Source organism: Scaptodrosophila lebanonensis, unplaced genomic scaffold (assembly GCF_003285725.1).
Source record: "Scaptodrosophila lebanonensis strain 11010-0011.00,11010-0021.00 unplaced genomic scaffold, SlebRS2 tig00000089-arrow-pilon, whole genome shotgun sequence".
Taxonomy (NCBI): Eukaryota; Metazoa; Arthropoda; class Insecta; order Diptera; family Drosophilidae; genus Scaptodrosophila; species Scaptodrosophila lebanonensis.
In genome coordinates this window covers 4,932,927-4,954,138 of record NW_022060565.1, presented here as the reverse complement: position 1 = coordinate 4,954,138, position 21,212 = coordinate 4,932,927, and the positions used below count along the sequence as shown (strand labels likewise).

General features: G+C 33.9%; 1 protein-coding gene across 3 annotated transcripts in view; it reads right to left on the bottom strand.

The window, feature by feature from the left end:
- Positions 1-678: 678 nt before the first annotated feature.
- The window catches only part of LOC115626798 (ras-related protein Ral-a), a 28,069-nt gene continuing 7,535 nt past the window's right edge, over positions 679-21,212 (bottom strand). For 2 of the 3 annotated variants that reach the window (XM_030522265.1, XM_030522266.1), the window contains exons 2-6: positions 9,683-9,984; positions 9,447-9,607; positions 6,646-6,820; positions 3,023-3,146; positions 679-1,161 (exon numbers count right to left, since the gene is read on the bottom strand). In XM_030522265.1, the coding sequence (XP_030378125.1) occupies positions 3,030-3,146; positions 6,646-6,820; positions 9,447-9,607; positions 9,683-9,835 (606 nt within the window). In that variant the 5' untranslated portion in view covers positions 9,836-9,984 and the 3' untranslated portion in view covers positions 679-1,161; positions 3,023-3,029. The remainder of the gene's footprint in view (positions 1,162-3,022; positions 3,147-6,645; positions 6,821-9,446; positions 9,608-9,682; positions 9,985-21,212) is intronic. The other variant, XM_030522267.1, reaches the window with a different exon arrangement.

Here is a 21,212-nt window from a genome sequence, read left to right as displayed (position 1 = left end):
AGAAAGAATTTATATTGTTTTGGAAGTGTAGCACAAAAGCCAAAAATAGTTGCCAGTCACGAGTTTAGCTTTATATGTTTTGTTGTTGTTGGCAGTTAAAAGATATTGTGTCAAAGCTTAGATCTTCTCACTTAATCCTCAGTATGCTGCAGCTTGTATTTATTTCATTTCTTTTATAGTATGTGTAGAAGCAATTGGGTTTAGGTTTAGTTTTTCATTTTAGCTTTACACGTGTTTGCTGTTTGGTTTCATCCCTCTGGTTAGTTAAAATTAAATTTAGTTTTACAAATTGTATGTATAAACGTTTATATATATTTATATATAATTTTAAACTATTTTAAAAAGCTTTTCTGTTTCTGTTTTACATTTTGCTATTACTTTAAATTACTTTTACGCGCTGAAGATGTTGGAAAAAATGAACTTAAACCAAAAAACCAAAGTTTGCTGCCAATACATATGCATATTTACATATGTATGTATCTGTTGTTTCTTGGTATTGGGAAAAAAAAGAAAGTTTCGCTGCCTAATAAATAAATATTTATATTCACTGTACATATGTATGTATATATATATATATATATTTTTTTTTTTAGATTTACATATACGTATGCATATGCTTTAAGCTGTATGTGTGTGTGCGGCTAAATTTGATAAACAATAATAAATAACTATGGTGTGTAGCGTTTGTTTGTTTATAATATTTATTTATATACTTTTTCAATTTTGTTTTTGGATTTGTTTTGTTTCGTTTTAAAGGTAATTTAATCATCGTTGAAATGTTGCAAATAATTTTGATAAGGTTGTTCCTTTAAATAACACTGTGTTATATGTATGTATATAAATCTATGTATGTTTGTTTGTTTGTCTGTATATCTGTCTAACTGTCTGTCTCTTTTTTTGTGGTTGCCATAGACTGCTTCTGCTTCCTTCCGTTTCCGTATTTCGCTTTCAGTATTCGTGTGGCCTATGTTGTAACGTTGCTGTTGTTGTTGTTTCTCTTCCTTCTTGTTGTTGTTCTTGTTCTTGTTGTTGTTGTTGTTGTCAAAAATTGGTTGTTTACAGCAATTGGCAGCAATGAGAATTGGGCTTCGGCGGCTGTTTCACGTCCGTCTGACGTTGTTTTTTGCGTGATGAAATATCCCTGATTAGATCGTAAAATACCTAAGAGACACAGAAGGATAGAGAGAGAGAGAGAGAGGGACAGGCGAGATAGAGAACAAACAACATTAAAATATAGTAGTAGAGTAGGCATGTGTTCACTGTTTAATTGTTAATTATAGACATGGCTAATTACAGTGGCCATTGTTTGTGTTTTTGATTTTTCAAGATTGGCTAAAAAACAAACCAAAGCAAACCCAAAACATATACATATATGTTTAAATATAGAGAGAGATAGAGAGAGAGAAAATGATAGAACCAAACCGATTTCATTTCAGATCAATGTATATTTAGGTGGGTATTTTAAATGTTTAGGCAAACAATTGAGTAATAAATCAATAAGTGTTCAAATAGTGCAAAATACCTTAAAAAATAAGTATAGACGTAAGTAAAAATATAATCAAATCGTAGAACAAGAAACAAAGAACAAAACCAACAAAAATGTGTACAAAATACGCACCAATGTGTTAATGTACTTAAACAATCAGTCGAACCCAACTATAACCAACAACTACTACGCAAATCAATTATCATTTGGGATATAGGGAGGTTCGACTGCTGGACTGCGTACTGTTTCTTGTTTATGTATTTGTATATGTGTGTGTGAGAGTGGTGTGTGTGTGTGTTTTAGTGTAGTTGTGAGTTATTCAACAGTAGGTGGTTCAACTAGTATCTTTAAACATTTTTCGAAATAGTTGTCAGTTAATTGTGTTAAACCAAAACCCTATCTAAGCTGAGCTCTCAAAGCTTTGCCAAAGAAATCAACGATATATTTGTGTCGTTGCATAAATCATATAATATTATGGCATATATAGGATCATGTATCTTATTTGTCATTCTTTAGATGGCAGAATCGAAATTGTCCTCAACTCCGGGCAAACAAACTTCCACTACTGAAGCGAATGACTATCATTTCTCACAATTGAAAACATTTTCCAATATCGGTTTTTAATAATTGCTCGAAACTGTAACCGGCCTGAATACATTGTTTATTTATATAAAATAATCGGAATGAATCCCATTTCCCAAGAACTATTAAAATCCTATATTGTTTCTGTTAGCAGTTGATTGAATTACCATTTTCCATTTGGATTAATAATTATCGAATTCATTTCGATAACTATTTCGTTAAGATATGATTTCAATATCGATTAAAGCCCGAATCGTTTTGATTAGCAGTTAATTTAGTTACAATTTCTGATCTTGATTTCGATAACTACTTTGATCGATATTGTTTCGGTGAGCAGTTATTTGAGTTCAAAACTATTATTTCTATTGTTGAATATCTCTTTTTTTCGACTGAACATGATGACCATATTAGATTACATAATATTAAATGATGATAGATGCCTGTCGTTTGAAATTAGACGTTGTACATATAACCTTAAATAGTGTTTAATATCCATTATCTCAAGTTCGTCTTGATAGTTACTATACTTGTATAATGAGAATCATTTCATAAAAACAAAAAAAACCATAGTTTCTGAAACTGAACCAAGTAGCTATCTACATTTGTTATTGCGATGGCAAACTTATATATAATAGAGAAGAAAAGCATAAAAATATGTAAACCAAGCGTCTGGATAAAGCAGTGATAACTGAAAAGCCAATTAAATAAACGAGTTAGTGGTCTAAGAGAGCAGCAGAAAAGGTATTAAAGAGTGTTGGCAAATCAAATAAAGCCAGAAATCGGATAAGAAACGCATGCAGGAAACAAACAAGTGGAACTAAGTGGATACTTGGTAGCTGGGTGGCTGGGGGGGGGGGGGGGGGGGGGTTAGAGCTTTAAGCATACATAGTACTGGTATTAGTGTTGGCATTGCATTTAAGCTAAGGTGGTTTATTAATTGTTTTTGGTATGCACCTAATGCCTAAAGTAGGGTACACTTAAGTCTCCGCTTCTTGCATCTATCTTTAGCACGCCCGCTAGTCGCTTTCGAATCTTCGGTTTTTCGTGATCTTATTTCGCGCATCAAATCAAAAAATACCTGTGACGGGAATAAAATATAGTAGTATGTATATATATTTTATAAAACTGTTTTTTTTTGTTTTTTTTTTTTTTAAATAGAAAAAGCAACAAAACAAAATTTTGATTGATTTCGTTTGATTGAAATAGACAGTGTGTGTATATCTGTGATGGAAATATAGATATAGATAGAGAGATAGATTGAGACCAAGTTAACACAGCGAGTGCTAATCATAATTTGCTAGGTATATGTATATTGTTGCACTACTTAGTATGAAGAGCAGAAATATTTTTAATAAAGCATCGGCAGCAGAAGCGGCAGCAGCAAGATATGATTTTAATAACTCTGCAAACTATGCTAAGGTTTTTCCCCTCACACACACAAACACACACACACACAGTGCGTATATATGTGCGAGCGTAGTTGTAGTGGTGGTTGTTAAGATTTAAATATACTCCTTTCGTATGTAAATACACTTTATATACAGTTGCGCTCAATATAATAATAGTTTCGAATCTTGAAATCCTCCCTTTGATCCAGAAATGCTCACTTCCTTTGAGCTTATCAATCATATCTGATGAGTTCATCTAGCAACAGCAGTCTGACATATATTTTGATTTTCCTAAATATTATATAGCCAAATTAAATCGTCTCCCTAACCCTCAATGCTATAAAAACTATAACTTGTCAGTTTCATTAATTACTATCATTAATTATTACTATCCTTATTACTGCTCCTGTTGCTGACTTGCCTCCCAATTCATAGAATTACGGTGTCCTTTTTACTAATACATGTACTTTGTATCCTAATAACATTTTCTCCTCTCACGCTCCTATAATTACTCATAATTGTTTATTTTCTACTAGCATATACTTATCTTTAATCTTAATTCTTGCTTGGGTTAGGCAACATTTCCAGTTGTGTACTCTAAGAGTGTTCTGTTTCCCTAGGTATTACTAATACTAGTCTAATAGTTTTAAGTTTATTCATTTTTATAGGTTGGATCGGTTTGGAGACGTACACTACACTACTATAATTTTGAGCGACCAAATTAATTAAACTCTGCGAACGATTTTATTTTATAAAGGATGCCTATATTTTTAGCTTGAATTCGAGTCGATATTTAAACTAGCACTACTAATATTTTGAACGCAGCTGTAAATATTTGTATCGGTATATATATTATATATACTGTGTTTGTAAATATTTAGCTTTGGAATTATGACGTCTCAGCAAATATTTCAATGCAATTTGAAATTGTTTTCTTTTTTTAAGTTAACTTTTATTGTAAGTTCTCTTTATGTTTCGATATTCGTTTAAAAATGTCGGAATTTAAATTTGGAATTAAGCGGAAGTTTCTTTCACTCGGAAAATTCAAAAGGAAATTTAATAATATATAAATATAATTATATAATTTATTCATTTCATTAATTTGTAATGTTCTTATAAGCTTGAATTGTGCTTTAAAACAGCATTAACAGCAAAACCGAAAGTTGAAGCCTGAAAGTATGCAATATTATTTAATTTAAATTGCATTGCGACTTCACTTAATAAGTATTTACTATAGAAGTGTTCCGACATCAATAAAAATGAAACGAGTGAAGAAAAAGTTATTTTACGTTCCAATTATTACATTTTTATGAAAAGGCAGTTTAAAACAGCATTTTCTTTTACAAATGTTTAGTCATAAATTGAATGAAAGTGAGCATCTGATTGTTAACGAAAACAATGAGTAAGTAGTTTGGTGAAAATACGAGTCACATATGTCTCTACTAAGTTCGAAGCACTTGCTGAATCCGTAAGAAGTTTATAAAAAAAAAAACGTCAAATATGGGAAGATGTTTTTTTTTTTTAATATACAAACATACGCATGTGTGTGTGCGTTTGTGAGTGTGTGCCTATATAAATTGTTTAAAACTTACAGTTAAATCTACATTGTGTTTTCTTTGCTTTTGCTGTAGTTTTTGTTTCTCGCAACGCTTTCTAAGCAATTAACGATAAACGAATAACGATTTATATGTATACGTATATAGTATAAACATATACGAGTATAAGTATATAGCAACAAGAACAACAGCAAGAAATATATATTTATTTATGTATATAAATATGCTTTAGAAAAACGGAATACGATAAATACATACACAATTAAACAACAATAACAATAAGATTATAGAGCGCTTATGTGAATACGAAAAAAAGAAGAAATAAGAAATGCACAAAATACAAATTGATAACAACTTTGTGTGTGTATGTGTGTGTGTATATTTTTGTGTCTTGGTGTGTGTGTAATTGTTGTTGTTGTCGGCGCTACCCATTATATGATAAATAATATAGTATATTAATGAATGTCCACTCAATGTTTAGCAAAACTAAACTTGATAACAGAATTTTCAACAAAAAATTGTGCAATAAAAACAATAATGAAAGACAATTTTGTTCCTATTCCTTTATTATTCATAATTTTTTTCTGCTTATTTTTTTGCTTGCTTGCCAATTTGCTTCTTCAACTCAAAAGTTAGAACGCAACATACTTTATATTGTACATATTTGTATATATAGTATACTATATGTGCTCGCCTATATGCCCATTCATGTGTGTTTTCTAATGTAATTACAAATTCTAAATTTCATTATTTCATTTAATTAATATATCATTTAATAATACAATTTAGTTCGACATACAACTATTTAAGTCTATTTATGTATTTGCCTGCTCAAAAATATTAAGCACTGTTTACACCAATCTAATCAGTTGCTGATTCAGTAGTGTTGCTCCTTAACTCAAATTAAGTGCAAAATTCAACCCCTAAATGGGTGAAAAACCGTAGACTTTAATTGTTTTTCAATGCTTAAATGAAAAATGCTTGCTTAAACGAACGAGCTGTGAATCTTTCTCTAATTGTTTATGATGACAAATGTTGTGTTGCCAATAAACGCTGATGGCCAATAATAGTGACAATGCATAAAAGTATATGAATAGTTAGTTATATATGCAAACAAAAATATATATTATTGTTAGAAGTTAGGGAAATATGCCCAACTCGATAAACTATAGGTGTTACAAGCAAAGTCATCTAGTTTTCTTAAGAGAACGCTTAAATGCATTTCAGTCGTTGCTCTCTAAGACATATTTCCCATTTTAGTGCACTCTTTTGAATGCAATATTTTTGTATAGAATTTTAAATTCCAACCACTTTATTTGATCTACAAAGAACCGAACAAAAATAATCAATTCAGTTGATTTTTAATTGAATGGTTCCCAGCATCAGCTGAGTTGCCCTCATGTCTAGCCACAAGCTCTATACAGCTAAGCCATTCTGAATCTGTAAACGAATTCAAAAACTGAACAAACACAAATCATATATATTTAGGTATATACATATGTATGTGTGTACATTCCACAAATGGGCATATATCGAGCATAATATTGATCATAATCATTCACCCGTGAGGTTGCCCCACCCCAGTTGACCCTCCCCGTCTATCTCACCAACCCACTCAACCCACACGACTTACCTTGTCAACATTCTCGCGCGTCTTGGCCGATGTCTCCACATAGGGCACTGACCATTGCTGTGCCCTTAACTGGCACTCGTTCAACGGCACTTTGCGTTTGTCATTCAAATCGCATTTGTTGCCCACCAGCAGGAACGGTATGCTCTCATCATTCTTTACGCGTAATATTTGTTCTCTGGGGAAAGAGGAAGATAGAGAGAGAGAGAGAGAGAAGGGGGACATTTATACATACATACATACATGTTATATAATTAAATACGCTTGGGTGTTGTTGATAAGCCGCCAACTGCCGTTGCTTATCAATTGGCAGCGTTGAGACTTATAGTAAAAGCACTCCAACCACTTACTTAGCCTCTCGACTGGCTCGGAATCTGACTCACACACTCACACAGCCATACACACTCATATGACAAATGCTAACGCACATGAGTCAAATGAAAATGCCAAAATGTTTGCCCAACGGCAGGGTTGTAAGCCGTCCAAGAAGAAGAAGAACGCGCCCAGTATGGCAGAGAAGGGTGCGGCTCTTACAAAATAAAAAAACAAAAAAAAACCTGTTGACCGAAAATGGCAAAACAAACACACACCCCTCGTAACTATTTTAAATGCGGCCTAAACATGCCACCAGCACTCACACATAAGTACATAAACATATGCTGCCACTTTGGCTTTATGTTTATTTCCCCCGTTACAGTTACAGTTGTGCGAGCCGTTGTTGTTTTTGTTGTTGTTGTTGTTGTTACTGCTGTCATGTTGCTGCCCCAAATGATATGTGACATACTACTTATACCCATATGTGTGTAGGTATATCGTTCATACTGTAGAAAGCCCACAAACACAGTCATACCTCGCTATAGCGGCTCCAATACCCAATACTATCGATGGTTTGTATAAACGATCGATTGTTCAAATCACGATATGTTCTAGGTAGCGATATCATTAGCTGAATCGACTCTGATAAAGGCCGATAAGTTTTGGAAGGCATAACCAAACAGCTCTATTACTAGGCTAGGCTTAGCTTAGTCGGGAATTACAAGAGGGATGATAGTTACGTATTTTGGGAAATTCCATAGCCACGCGATTATTTCACGAAACTCGATTATTAAGTAAAAATATGTTCACAGTACACCTAAATTTCTTCTTAATTGATTGGTAATTAGCTGAGTTGAAGAACAAATAAATACAAATAAAATAAGAATGCGTTTTACATCGATAATACATATCGATGGTTTCTTCCTCAATTACCAATTGTGACCACCAACGATAGATTGGCCAAACGATATATAGAATCATCGGAAAAGATTTAATAGAATCAATTTAAAAGGATTAGAATAGTTACGGAAATTTAAAAAATCATTGAAACGATAATTACAATATATAAAAATATTGCTACATAATTCCTTTTTTACACAATTTTGATATAACACGATTTAAAAATTAAAAATTGCATATATATTTCTTTAGAAATTAGGAACCAATCACCTATTTTTGCATATGATCAATGTCTTTTTTTACACGGTTGTTTCTGGAACCAATCTAGCGTGTAAAAACAGAATTAGGTGTATACTTGTATGAAATGAAAAACCAATAAATATTCTGAAAATTTGGCGTATACAATTTTTGAATATCGCTCTCAAATATTATCCATTTCAATAAAAAGATAAATTCTATATATATATTAAAAGATTGCTTTTTTTATCTGGTGGTTATAAAACCTGTATTTAGCTTCGTTTTATTTCTTTGTTGTTCCTTAGAATTCGGAATGGGACTACTTTTGATACTATGGAAAAAACATACTTCACCATTCGTCATTGCGAAGTCGGACTGTGCTCAGAGAGCACCTTTTTATATACCGCTGTACATACTTATGTATATCGATCAGTTTCAACATTGGCAAGCCCATATTTGTAAGCCATAAGAGCTGCAGTTCAGTCCCAGCTGAACGGTTTCCCATTTCCTTTATGTTTCCTTTCGGACTGCCACTGCTTCCCTATGGTGTCAGTCCATATGGCGGAGCAGAGGCAATCGATGGACTGACTAGACGTCTGGCGAGCATTAATTTTTAGCTGATAGGCCGCTAAATTAGCACCCATAGCGTGTGAAATTGGAATGGCTTTAACTGCAGTTAACAGGTGCCCTGGCTCTAAAGCGAGTCTAACACTGAACATAATGTCATAAATTAGCAACATTTTCGATGTGTGCCAACAACAAATCTTTTTCAAATAGTATTCCTGAGTAAATAACCATGGCTTTGGAGTGTAGGCAGATGTAAGATTTTCTGTTTAAGAGGTTGAAAATGTCGAACCCAAAAATAACTACCTAAAGCCATCATTGTTACATTTCGAAAATTGATTTGAAGAGTAATGCTTGGAGTGTGTTTTTTCGCTAGTCGTTAGGCCTAGGGGACAGTACTTAATTACCGACTTTTTTTCTCTTCCTTTCCCCTAATACAGATGTCAACAACTGAACTACCCTTTAAAGTAGGCAGTTGCCTTACTTGGCAACTGAAGTTTCATGCCCACAGGGTGTGAGGGCGGCTTTATGGGTGGCAGGCTAGCCTTTGGGGGGCGGTCGGTGAACTTATACTCGTAATTAGTGCGACACATGCATATGAAAAGCGACACATGAATGCAACTGCAGTTTACTGAATGGGTCCCATATTTTGAGAGGACAGCCAAGTAGAGGTGACGGCGGCTTCTTCCACTTGACAATTTTCCACAGACAGACGCACACACACACACACACACACCCATGTATATATCATGTAGATATATTATGTAGGTATTCATAGAAACACTCACCTGAATTCTTGCGTTGCCTGGAAGCTTTCATCATCTGTGATTGAGAAGACACAGAGAAAACCCTCGCCACTGCGAAAATAATTATCTCTGATAGCTGCATAATCCTCTTGGCCGGCTGTGTCTAGTATATCTATTTGTACTTCTTCGCCATCCAATACAACCTGGAATATCAATGACAAAAAAATACACATTTGTAAGTATGCTGCCAAATAAAATTGTTTATCAATTTCGATTACCTTTTTCCTATAGCTATCGGCCTTGGTCGGCTCGTAATCCTCAACGAACTCGTCGTACATGAATTGTAGTGTGAGCGCCGATTTCCCAACACCGCCGCTGCCCACCATAATAACCTTGTGCAGCGCCGGACCGGCTGTGGGCTTTTTGCTCATTTTGACGGCGGGTTAAGCTTATCCTGCTTCGCAAAAAAAAAAAATTGGAGTGTCTATGAGTATTTTAATCTCAGTCGTCGTCGTCGTCTCTCAGACTGTCTGACTGTCTGCTTCTCTCGGTCTCTATTTGTGTGACTGGCCGACTTTAACTGTAAAAGATAAAAGAGATTACGAAAGTTAGTTGGGAGATTAAGTAAAGTGTAAATCAATTCGAAAGTGAATCAAGCATTAAAGTCGCCTTCGAGATATCCTTCTACACCATTTCTATATGGGTTTCCACCATTTACTTTGGCTTGAATATATCACAAAAAATAGCAAAATAGCTATAAATAGAATTGCTTGAATTTCTAGATCAAGCAACTAAATACCAAAATTTCCAATTTGTTTAAGAAACATTTAAAATCGTTTCAATACAGCTACATATTTATGAAATATTGTACATATCGACAGTGGAATAACGTAAATTTGACCCTCTCTTCTAGATCTGGTTAAGACATCTTAAACAAAAAGATCGAAATAGTGAGAATATATAGAGTTTGTAATAAACTTGCTCAGCCTATGGATAAGACAAGTCTACGTATCACAAACGGTTTTCCTAATTGTTATGGTGGAAAAGCTATAGCTGTTCATATCGATCATCCTATGCCTATTCTATAACATGGGGTTCCTTACATTTGACGTTGAAACATCCGGTTTTCTTTTTTATTTATTCTACATTCTAGTATGCGCCTTTGGCTACAGGGAGATCAAAGTGTGTCCTCAGACTGGCATCATCTACTTGCGTCTGCGTTTGCGTTTGCGCTTCCACACGTGTGGCACACAGTCCCAGCTAACTAATGGAATCAATTTTATTGTTAGATGAAAAATGCAATGACTTTTTGTTTAGCTTTGCTTTTTGTTGTCATGCTGTCTCTATTAGCGCTTCCTGTCATTCTGTCTTGCCGTCCATCTGTCCAATTGTCGGCTTGTCTGCATTTCTTGTTGTCTCGCTCATTGGCCAATTGCCACTTTTTCGCATAGCTATTGACAGCATGGGCTGCCAAAAACGTGCGCCAACCGACAAGAGTGGCAACAATCGCCTGAATTGAACTTTTCTACTTTAAGCCATTGAACCATATAAGGCCGGTTGTTGACTTGCCAGTTAAAGTGTCGCTGGCCAAAAAAGCTAAGCCATGCCCGCGTATATATTGTATGTATATACTCGTATATTGTTTACATATATACATATATATAGTTGTAGATACATATTGCTTATGTAACACAAGCTGCCACTGCTGCTGCATAAAATGTTGCCTAGTCGCGAACAAATTAGCAATTGAAGTAAAGAGAGAAACAGCCCGGCAACAAACAACAGTTGAATGAACTTTTTACACACGTGCAAAGCAACAACAATAACAACAGCAACAACAACAGCAACGGCTATAGCAATAGAAGGGAAATGGCAATAGCATATTGCATAGTTGGCCCAAACTGAAGAAAATGACTTTGGCTCGTTTGCAATTAGCCTTTTGTGACCGCACAGCACTGCACTGCACTGCGTCTAGCAGGCATTGACGTCATCATCATTATCACCAGACTCTGCCATATGTATCGATTGGAATAAATCAAGAGGCAAGAAGCTTGTGTGCCGGATATGCATTCATGTCGCACTATATTGGCCAATTGAATGGGAACAACAATATAAACATATTGCTGCAGCGAAAATCAAAAATATCTGCAAACGAAAATCTTGACACATCAATAGATATATACAGCAGACCAAGTGAAATGTACTTTCATTTAGTCCGATATTGCATTGTTGATTTCAAAAATGAGATGGAGTGACATGGAATAGGAGGAAATGTCATAAAATGGTAGAAAATGGCATGGACTGAAATATGGGGCAATGGAATGGAATAGAGTGGCATGGAATGGAATAAAATAAAGCAAAACATAATTAAAGAAAGTTCGCTAAAATGAAATGGCACGAGATAAAGGTAGATTGAATAAAAAAAGGTCATAATTTTAATAAAAGGAAGTGGAATGGATTTTTTCAAATTCCACAAAGCGATCATAATGAAAGAAAGTTCGCTAAAATGAAATGGCACGAGATGAAGTGAGATTGAATAAAAAAAAAGGGTCATATAATATATAAAAAGAAGTGGAATGGATTATTTCAAATTCCACAAAGCGATTATAATGAAAGAAAGGTCATAATTTTAACAAAAGGAATTGGAATGGATTATTTCAAATTCCACAAAACGATCATGTTTGGAATTTATGGGATGAAACAAACTGGTATGGAATGAAGAGGTTTTGAATAAAAATGGCGTAAATTAAAGGAGTATGGAATGAAATTTCATGAGATAAAATAAAATAGAATGAAATGCCATGAAATAAAGTGACCTAGAATTGATAGGAATGAACTATTTGAAGTTTGAGCAATAAAACGAAGTGGCATGAAATGACGATGTGTGGAATGGAATGAAAAAAGATCACATGTCATCAAATAAAAGTGAATTGGATAAATGAATTTAAATCGCGTAAAATAAAGTGATAAACGAAATGTGTAATTCAACAGCATTTGTGGTCACAAGTTTTTATCTGCCAGAATTTAATCGAAAACTAAGATTTAAAAGCAGCAATGTGTTTAGTATACCTAAGTATAAATACTAAGAGCAGTATAAGCATTTCTAAATCTTGTACGATCATTTGTGACTAACTAAAGTTTGGAGTATCAGAAGTCCCATCTATAAAAGCACATATATTACTATTTCGCCCCACAATTACTAGTACTATGCCCTTTTCCCCTTTAGGCACAAGGTATAAAATTGAGAAGCATTACATCTTTGTAGGCTAAACTCATCATCAGCTCCTAGCCACATGCTCTTTGATATTCGATATGCGTCACAAGGTGATGAATTTGGCATAATATTTGTGATACGACGCTGCTGAGTAACCACAGCCACAACTTAGTCCCCAACCACCGCCCACCACGCCCTTCCATCTGAACTTCAATTGTGTCAATACATGCTTGTGTAAATATAAGTCTATGGAGATAAGTACAAATTGGCGATGTACGACTTCGTTGCCAAAATGAAATATGAAGGCATATGTAAGCAACGAGATGCGACAACAACGCCCGCTCTCAGCTGTCAAAAAAAAAAGAAGAACCATTTGAATAGGGGGCAACAAATCGACCAAAAATGTAAAAATAACAACAACGAAACGCCGAGCCACGAGTCGTATGAGTAATCGCACAGAAGACGCGTCAATCAAATCGGGCTAGGGAAAAAAAAAACAAAATGAATTTACAGTGAAAAATGTCTAAAAGCTACAAATATGCAGCAAGATATGATTGATTGCGATTATCTGCACCTGCAATATGCATTAAATTTAGGAAGGTCGGGTCTTTCAAAGAAATACATATATACTATATTGTCTTGCATTTTTTTGCACTCTTAGAAAAGCTCAAGATCCAAGATCTTTGCGGTCAACAACAATAACAACGACAACAATTTACCTACAATTCTTGCTTTGAAACGCTTTACTTCAATTGCTAATTACAGGGTATAAATAGAATGCATTGCTTAATAGTACAATATCAAATTCTGTATTTCTCCGAATTTTTTGATTAGATTGCATGTTTCTGATTGCCGGCGAAAGTTGTATGGTTAGACAAAGGAAATCGTTTTACGGCTACCTGAACATAAAAAGCTCAGCCGATAATGGAAAAACAAGTACTATACACCTAAATCATACTAAATGCTTCGTAGAACAAGATTTTATTAAATCTTGGGGAAGAACCCCATATAACCGCACGGTATTTAGCTTTAAAATATTTGCAAGAGCATTATTAGCAATTACCCGGTTTTTTACTAATATAGATACACCAAACATTTCAAATGGATTATTAACTGCTTGGTATTCTAAACTTTATAGAATACACTTCGGAAAAAATATATATATATATAAATAAGATATATAAATAATATACGCATATAAGATATATATTTTGATGAAACTTCAGATTAATGTCTAGCTTTAAGCAAATCTCTTAAATACCATAGTAGTTTACAATAACTGCATCAAATCAAAAAAGTTGTCCTACGAATAATGATTATCGCACTGATCGCTTGTATTGCAACTACTATTTATAAAATATTGAGGCTATATACGATTTGTAATAAGCTTGTTCTGCATATATGTACGAGTAGATAAGACAAGTCTACATGAAAAGTTTGGTGTTCCTAGCTGTATTGGTGGAAAAGATCTCGGCGTTCAGACGGACGAACATGTTTCGTCTCTATAAAGCGGATTCACCTCTTTCTACCTTGTTAGATGTATTTGGCATTCAAAGTCCCGAGTTACCCCTTTAAACTGCGTATGCAGCCTATAAAAAGTAATTTCATGTGATCTTTTGTCAGTCTAGAAGTATTTTTAAAACATCTACTACTATGTACAATGTATCAAAAATATATATACTTGGAGGGTCTGCCACCCCCCACTACACTAAAGTAATATATCCATTTACCCTTTGGATACAGAGTATAAGAATATCAAACAATTAATAAACATATTTTTATTACTCATCAGAAATAATACAAAACAATAACTTCCCAACACGCATATTTAAATCGAACTGTCTCGTTTTGATTGAGTTTTTCCCACAGCGATAATGTTAAACAATTTTTTTATTCTCTTTATTTCCACACACACCCACATACTGGTACATCGAGAACTGTCTCATGTGCTCGATTGAATTATCAGTCAGTCACACGACGGGGCCTAGAGCTACAAAGCAGCTTATGAATTTGGCCGTCTGTCCAAGTAACTCATACGCACCGTTGCGCACAGAAAATACACACACACAAACACACACACACACACTTACATATGCACACGCACATGAGGCGTACAAATTGAATTACACGCTAAAAGCAACAGAAATCAATTTTAATTAAAACAATTTTTTTTGCAGCTTATTAAATTTTTGTTGATGTCGCGCGACTCTTGTTCTTGCTTGTTTTACAGTTTTACGCTCAATGTCTCTCAGCCCTCGATATTATCTCATATAGGAGGGATCTTTGCGTGCCAAAAATTTGTTGCTTTAACCAATTTGTACCGAATTTGTTCTTCAGTTTTTCTTTCGAATGTTGTTGGTGTTATTGTTGTTGTTGCGGAATTCCAGTGCAAAATTCGATTCGATTCGACATTTTGTCATGTGACGCATTATCGTGGTTAGAGTTATTTTCGAAGCGGGTTTTAGAACCGCATTGCTAATTAGGCGAGTCAAGAATTCGCATACATATGCGCTAATATGTCAGAAATTTGAGCGTTTAGGGAACACAGTCAACCATGCCTAAGGCGATCAGTTCATTTATTCATTTTAAATAATTATTTTCCATCATCTAATTTATTTTGCAGCTATTTACTAAAATTTAAATATTTCGAAAAAATAAACAGAAGGTTTTTTTGAAATTTTGAAAATTCTTTTCATTCATTAACATTTTACTTAAATGCTAGGCTTTTTCATAATTTGGGTACAGTTTTGAATTAATTAGTGTTATATGCAGAAAGATACTCGTAGATAATCAAAATTGAGATATTGCAGTGTATTAAGGTATTGGAATTGTTGGTTTGCTTATTTAGTTTGCTTGGAGTTAATGAATAGCTATTTATGTAGGTCTCGGTCTCTCTTTTTATAAATGAACACAGATCGTAAGCTATGGGCGATTAACACAATAATAATAATAATAATAATAATGATGATGTTGACAACAAAAACAACAGCAACGCTGGAAGCTAAAAATGAAATCATTAATTAAACAGTTAGTTTAAGCGAAACTAACAAAAAGCAACGAAACGCTAGCCAAGCTAGAGTAGCTGTAAGTTGTTTGTTTATGGCTCTGGCTCTTCTCCGACTTCTTCTTAAACTTCTTCTTAAACTTCTTTATACTTCTTTACTTCTTCTTCTTTACTTCTATAAATACATATATTATCTATATATATATATATACTATACTATATACTACGACGAGAATGTCTGAGTGCGGAGCCCCGCACGCAATGTGCAATTAATGATGACGACGGAGCCCGACGAAACTGTTATGTAGTCTGCGGGGCCGCCACAGAACTAAATTAAAACAACAACAATGCCAAGGAGAGTAACGAAAAAACAACCGCTAATGGCATTGCACTAAAGTACTGAGAATAAAGTTAGGCACTGCAACTATCTATAGATACGCACATACATACATATGTATGTGTGTGTTTCTCGAGCTTAGTGTGGCAAAAGTTTTATAAAAAAAAAGAAAAAGTTTAAAATTCGTTAGCCATGTTGTTGTGTTCTGAGACAGTTTGTTCAATTTCCTAACCTCTTGACGAGGTAAGACCCAGGAGCGTGAAATGAAGTTGGTGTTGAAAAAAAAAATAAGTCAAGTCAACATCTTTGTTCTTCCAATTCCTTGCACTAGTTGACTTATTGTTCTAAAAGCTAATAATTTGATATACCCGAGCGGTTAAAGGGTATACTAGAAATTCTGCGTCAAAAGAAGGAGTGTCAGATAGCCTGATAGGCACATATGTACATTGTTTGAACATCAAGAACCTTTCAAACATAACAGCTAGGAATAACAAACTTGGTATGTAGAATTCTTTTGTCCATTTGCAATGAAAGTTTATTTCAAATTACATATATTCTCATTATCTTGATATAGATATCAAAGAAACGATTAGTATATATCATTTAAACGTCGTTTACTTTAGTGGGAAGAGCGTTCATGGGTCGGGTTGGCCGGACTTAAGCATTCTAGTCTACTTCTAAGCCATAGCTCTTTTTACTGTAAGAAGCTTTGTATTAGTTGCTGTTGAGAGCAAAATTTTCGCTTTAGAAAGAAAAAAGATTACAAAAGTAATACGACAAAAAAAAGAAGAGTAAAACATGAAACATAAAAACATAAAAATAAAAAGCGTGCAACACAACTTTTTTGACGTAATTGCTGAAAGTCGTAACTTGTTCCCTATTCTAGGTCGCATGTTCCCACTAAAAGGCTGCGCTTTTCTTTCTTTTTGTTGTTGTTGTGGGATGTTGCTTGTTTTTGGGGTTGTGCCACGCTCGGGTGCGTACACAGAGGTGACGTCATATTGTACAGAAACTAGCAACCACCAAGCGAATAATGCCAATGGAACGATGAAGTCGGCAGTTGTTCAAAAAATCTAAGCATTAGCATTAAACACTTGCAACATTGTAAGGAAACGAGGGATGGAACATTTTACGTTCATGAAGAATGGATTTTCTAGTAGTCATTATTTCTGGAATCAGAATTTAAAGAGAGCTGTTGTCTAAGTTTTAATCAAGTTTACATCGCTTTAACCACAAGTATACTTGTATGTTATAGTCGAGTCCGTTTTGAAATTAAACCTTCAACTTGTATGTGAAATTTGCCTCCAAAGTGGGCAAGAATTTGTGAACTGAACTGTGTGAATCTTAGCTGGGATGCTTGCATTCTGAATATTCTACAAAAAGAAAACAAATCTATGATAGGTCGTGACAATGTCGGCCAGTTCAACTCTTCCAAGTAAAAGATTGTTTGTTTCTACGTAAGTATAGAGGCTGATTGGCCTTGAGAGCAGAATTGAATGGCAGCCTTTTAGACTTATAACCGATATATAGTATTTATTTCACCATTTGCCATTTCAATAAATTAACTTCCATCCCTGGCAGCAGCAAGCCTGATGCGTCATTTAAATATTTCAGTGCAAGTGAATTTCAAAGGGGCGATTATCTCTAAATACCAAAAGAAAAAAGGTATAATCCATAATAGCACACATGCACACACGAAGAACTTTTAAATGAATCGGCGAATCAAATATTTTAGCTGCTATTGGCAAACGAAATCGTTTATATTTACATAAATTGCCAGAAAAAGATAGAAATGCGGCGCGTACGTCTGTTTAAAATCAATTGAAAGCAAATAAATATTGATCGGGTCCGAGATATTTGGCAAGCAGCGTTCAAAATTATGGCAAAAACAAATCGACAGGCAACAAAAATAACAAGAGCTAGAACTACAAGTACAATATGCGTTCATCTTTTAATTGCCGGGGAATCTTGTATTTCTTTCATCCATTTCCCTGACGTCACAACGTGAAAAACACTTCTTTTTCGTTTCTTTTTTTTTTTTTTTTATTATTATTCTGCTGCCACACACCGTTGAAAAATGGATTTCCGCAAACAAACAAATGGCAAATTGTATTGCTTAGTTGGTTTTAAACAAATGGGCCAAGTCGAATTTGATATGCTCTCGAATAAAACCTAAACAGGGGACGATGTTCTATGATGAAGAGAAATTGTCCTTATTCCTATATGCCACTATTTTTTCAATGATTATTTTTTGAATTTGTGAACGTATAGTTTCTATGTCAAAAGTTAACTTAAATTGAAATTAATACGATATGCTGATGCTTTCAAAACAAAATATATTTTCAAAGTTAAGCGTAGGATATAATGATAAAATAAAATACACATCATGCCTTAAGCAGACTTCAAACAGCGTATTTGGACCTAGATCAAGTTTTGAACTTTTGTTTGTGGACTGCATTTAGCCAGATTTGGCTCCTGAAACTCAAACCGTTAGATTTGCGGGATTTCGAAAATTGCAAAGCTCCTCCCAGCAACGGAAAATCGGCATTGTTTAGAGTGAGTTTCCAGATTCATGCATTCTTTTCTGGTTTCAAAAATGTTTTCACAAATAAATAGCACTGCGTCATTTGCTCTAGCCTTAAACTTGTTTGTACTATTCTTTAACATTTTTAATTACTCGAGTTTTTTGTTTATAATAAACACACACATATATAATGTACATCGGCAATAGGCATGATTTTTTATTATACAGTGGGTTTCATATTTATAAGACAGCTTATTCTTATTATTATTTTTTTAACGGCAATTGCTTTAATCCTTTGTAACAGATTTTCATACACAATTCAATTGATTAAAGAAGTTGTTGAAACATTAAAAGTATAAGGTGAATATTTTGAACAACTTACTATGTTTTTTGATGAAATACTATATTTACTAATCTGGATGCCTATATTTTCGAAGCCACAATTATATCTTAACTGATTGTTTGTTTAAACAAAATATGAAATACTGTTTTTTTTACATTTAAATTTTATAAAAGTTCCTCCTTGTTTAAGCAAGGGAGACAGTTTTTGTAATATGCCATATTTTGGAACCTATTTAGTATAAATTTGAAAGATCTGTATAGCTTTGGTTCAAATATTCCTCGAATTTAAAGTGTCAAATAAATTTTAAACGCACTGTAGTACATTATTTTATATGCAAATTAAAATGACAGCTGTTGGCCTTTTTATTGTTTATTCTTACTATTGTTGTTGCTGTTGGTTTCGGCCGAATTAGCCGATTCAATGAAAACTTTCAATTGCGTATTCATTATATGTATAATGAATGAAAAATCATTGTTTTTTTTTTTACTTTATAAATCAAGCAACACTTTTCGGTTGCCAAAATTCGATGGATTCTACATAATCACGAAGAATACTAATATGCTTTTTCTTAATTTCTATAAATATTTTAAATAAACATCAGCACTTGAATTGTCGTGTGCTTTTTTGTAGTTTCATTAAAACACGATTTCACTCAAAAAGTCGCTGTGGAAATAGTCTGTATACTTTGATACTAAAGGAGTATTAGGGTTTTATTTTTCAGCTCAAACTATTATAAAGATCAAAGGTATTACAGTTGGATGCCTCAAACATAAGAGCATTTATTCGAAAACATCAGAGGAATGTCAAGAACAAAACACAATATTCCCTAACAAAATAAAAGTAGATATATAAAACAGTCGGCATAATTTATTATAATATATACTCTATATGTGTTCGTAGGATAAAAAAAAAATACAATAGTTTTAGAAATAAAAAAGTCTGTCATTATAGGATCTAAACAAGTTTTAGCTAACATTAAAATTTGAGTTATCTAGAAAAATACAAAACGAAATTGGCAAGAAAATCACGCAAAATAAGATGAAAACCGTAACAGATCTGTACAATTCGATAGTTGCTCCTTTCACAACAAATTTCAGAAGTAAAGAGTGGTTCGTTTGCTGGGAAACAACTGCAGTGTAGTTTCAAAACCGCTGAGCAAATGTCGTTTAATCAACAACAACTTGAAATACTTTTTCTCACATTTGTTTTATGCAGACGTATCTAAGCAGATAAGAAAGTTCTTTAGAAAATGAATTAAGGAAAACTTTGAAACAATGCCTTCAAGCTTTGTGGTTTTCATTAAAAGCTTAACGCAATGAAACTAATGGCCAAATGAGTACAACAACTTAAGCTACAGACTAACACACACACACACACACACACACACATACTTGTACATACATATGTACACATTAAAATGGAGCTTCACATTTCGAGCTGCATTTTAAGCAGAGAAATTGAAAATGAAAAAGAAAAAACTTGAATAAAAATTCACACCCAAATGCAAGACAAAGCTGAAGTTGCCAAGCAGGCGATAACAACAAAAGCAACACCAACAACAGCAACTATTTGGCGTGCGAAAACTGCAAAAACCCCAAGAGCCCACATATGTATGTATGTACGAGCATGTAGGTCTGTTTGTCTGTTTGTTTGTTTGTTAACTGCAAATGCGCGCACTCCAACGCAATGCCCAACTCATTATTTAGTTGTATAGTGTGTTTTTTTTTTTTTTTTTTTTGTTTTCCCCGGCACGGTCCCACATTAAACAGACACATGTAAACATTGCACACGACATCAGATTTGCCTTAGAAATGCGGCGCTGTTCTGGACTCTGGGCCATCATTATGACGGTTTATTGAACTTAATCATTGCGGAAGCTAAACAAAATCACATCCATTCGCATTCGCACTGCCTTCTGTGTGCAACGACATGCTCTTTTAGTTGTTGTAGTTGTGCTTAATATACATATGTAAATACATATATATGTATACATATAGCAAACATTTTAAATGGCGCAGCGAAATAAATGTTCAACACTTAAGATTAATCCAAGAGATTGACTTACACTATGAGCGGGAATAGTATGTAGTTGAAAGTAAGGAAGTACACTCTTCAGTCATAATTATACGAGTATTGTTTTTTACGTATGAATCATTTAATATCAATTTATCTCGACTATTTCTGAATGAGCAAAGTCGACCAAAAGTTTCCAAATGTTATCTTCAGCGGAAGTCGAGTTATCATGGAACAGTGATTCAAAAATTATTTAAGGATGCATATTGAAAGCATTGAAGCATTTAAGACTTAACCAATTCATTTATAAAAGTACGGGAACGTTTTTCAGGAACATTAGACGAAATTTTTCTCTTTACAAATCGTTTTATTT